We start from the raw sequence: 1669 nt of genomic DNA, 5'->3' as shown, positions 1-1669 counted from the left end.
GCAATTACGCACTATGAAACCGCTAATGTCGTGTTACTCCCCTTGGCTAAAGGTAAAAGAAAGGTGCGTTAATATGTTTCAGACACAAAGAAAAAAGGAAAAAAAATAATGTGTTATTACTTAAATGATGACGATAACATATGTGAGATTCTTGATATGTTTATTAATGGATATCATTTCTTTTTTTCTAATCAGTCACTGCTGCAAATCACGAACCATCAGCAAGGACTCCAGGAGAACTTTATATCAAAATAATATAGAAGCCATTGTGGTGAAGGGAACACGTTCTTTAGCAAACCTAGCTTTTGCTAAAATCACCGAAAGTTCTGTTTTATTAAATCCTCCTTGACGTCACGCTGCCCACTTAGCATAATTACAGCAGCTAATTGCCTGAAGAGCCCCCAGAGTGGCAGGTAAACTTCTCATCAACATACTGATTACGGCTGTCCTGGTTACACGTGTCCAAGGTTTGTATCTGCTAATTTGCTCCAAAAGGCCTATTGGTGGCACTAATCGCCTGCCGGTTCATACTGGAGATCTCTATTGAAGCGTGCGATTTAATACTTAATGCGGATGCTTTATGAACTTGACAGGTGATTGTCAGTGACGCGCAATATTACCCAAGCGTCATCTGCCACACCTGCTTGTCATGGATTCGTCTCCGCACATGTAGACGCGAGTAATATATACCTTGCTTATAGCAGCCGTTCTGATTACCAGAAACACCTGTATAACATCTGTCTCAACCTTTGATGAATTAGAGCGGTTCCGAAGCATGTTATGTACACCTTTTGCTAAATCCTAGAATTTCGTATTGTCTTTTAATAGCCAAGGTGACACAGTCAGGTGTCTGCGCTGCCCGGCTCCCTTCCTCGGGGCATGAGAGCTCCCGCACGTGCTGGGCCGCCTCGGGCCGCCTTGGTTCTCGCCCGTCGACTGAACTGGATTTGCTACTCTTGGTTATCGGATGCATTATTCTGCATTGGGAAACCAGTTGGCGTTCCCGGGACATAATTGAGGTGTAGCGAGGGCCGGATAGGCAGGGCCGAGGCGGGCGCAGAGCTGGATCAGCCCGGGCGGCGGGTGTTCGGGTCGGGAGCGGTACGCGGGTCGAGCGGCTGAACAGCTACCGCAGTGCGGGGCGTGGCCGTGCGGCTGCTCCGCCAATAGGGCGCCGGTGGTGGCGGGAGCCAGGAGAGCTGGCCACCGCCGCCGCAGTCACTGTCCGGCCACCGCGGTGATCGCACCCGCCATGACGCTCGACCCCCGGCCCCCAGTGCCCTCGTCGCCTCCGCCGCCCACTGCCTCTGTCATGGCTGAGCCCCGCCCCGGCCCCCCTCCTCCCTCCCCGCCTCCCCAGCGCCCTCCGCCGCCCACACTTCCGGTGTCTTCGCTGGCCGCGGCGTCGGCGCTGTCGATGGTGCCGCGGGCGTCCGCCTTCACGGCCGTGTTCCCCTCCGTGGGGCGCGCGCCGCTGCCTGACCTTGCGGCGCTCAACCTGGCGGCCTTCGAGTCCTACTTGGCACTCTCCGGGCTCTCTCGCCTCACGCAACCGCGCCCGTCCGACGCCCTCGCCTCCTCCAACAAGAAGTTCGACTTCTCGCGCCTGGCGGAGAGCGTGTCCGAGGGCGAGAAACGCCCCAGTGGCGCCACACCTCCGCCGCCTCCC

General features: G+C 55.6%; 1 protein-coding gene across 1 annotated transcript in view; it reads left to right on the top strand.

The window, feature by feature from the left end:
- Positions 1-897: 897 nt before the first annotated feature.
- LOC119589232 (protein bowel-like) overlaps positions 898-1669 on the top strand; it is a gene marked incomplete in the record, with an annotated part of 21153 nt that continues 20381 nt past the window's right edge. The window contains 1 exon segment of the mRNA XM_037937834.1: positions 898-1669. Within this exon segment, the coding sequence (XP_037793762.1) occupies positions 1253-1669 (417 nt within the window).

This window comes from Penaeus monodon, chromosome 25 (assembly GCF_015228065.2).
Source record: "Penaeus monodon isolate SGIC_2016 chromosome 25, NSTDA_Pmon_1, whole genome shotgun sequence".
Taxonomy (NCBI): Eukaryota; Metazoa; Arthropoda; class Malacostraca; order Decapoda; family Penaeidae; genus Penaeus; species Penaeus monodon.
The sequence above is the reverse complement of the archived record's forward strand: the minus strand, read 5'-3'. Positions and strand labels throughout refer to the sequence as shown.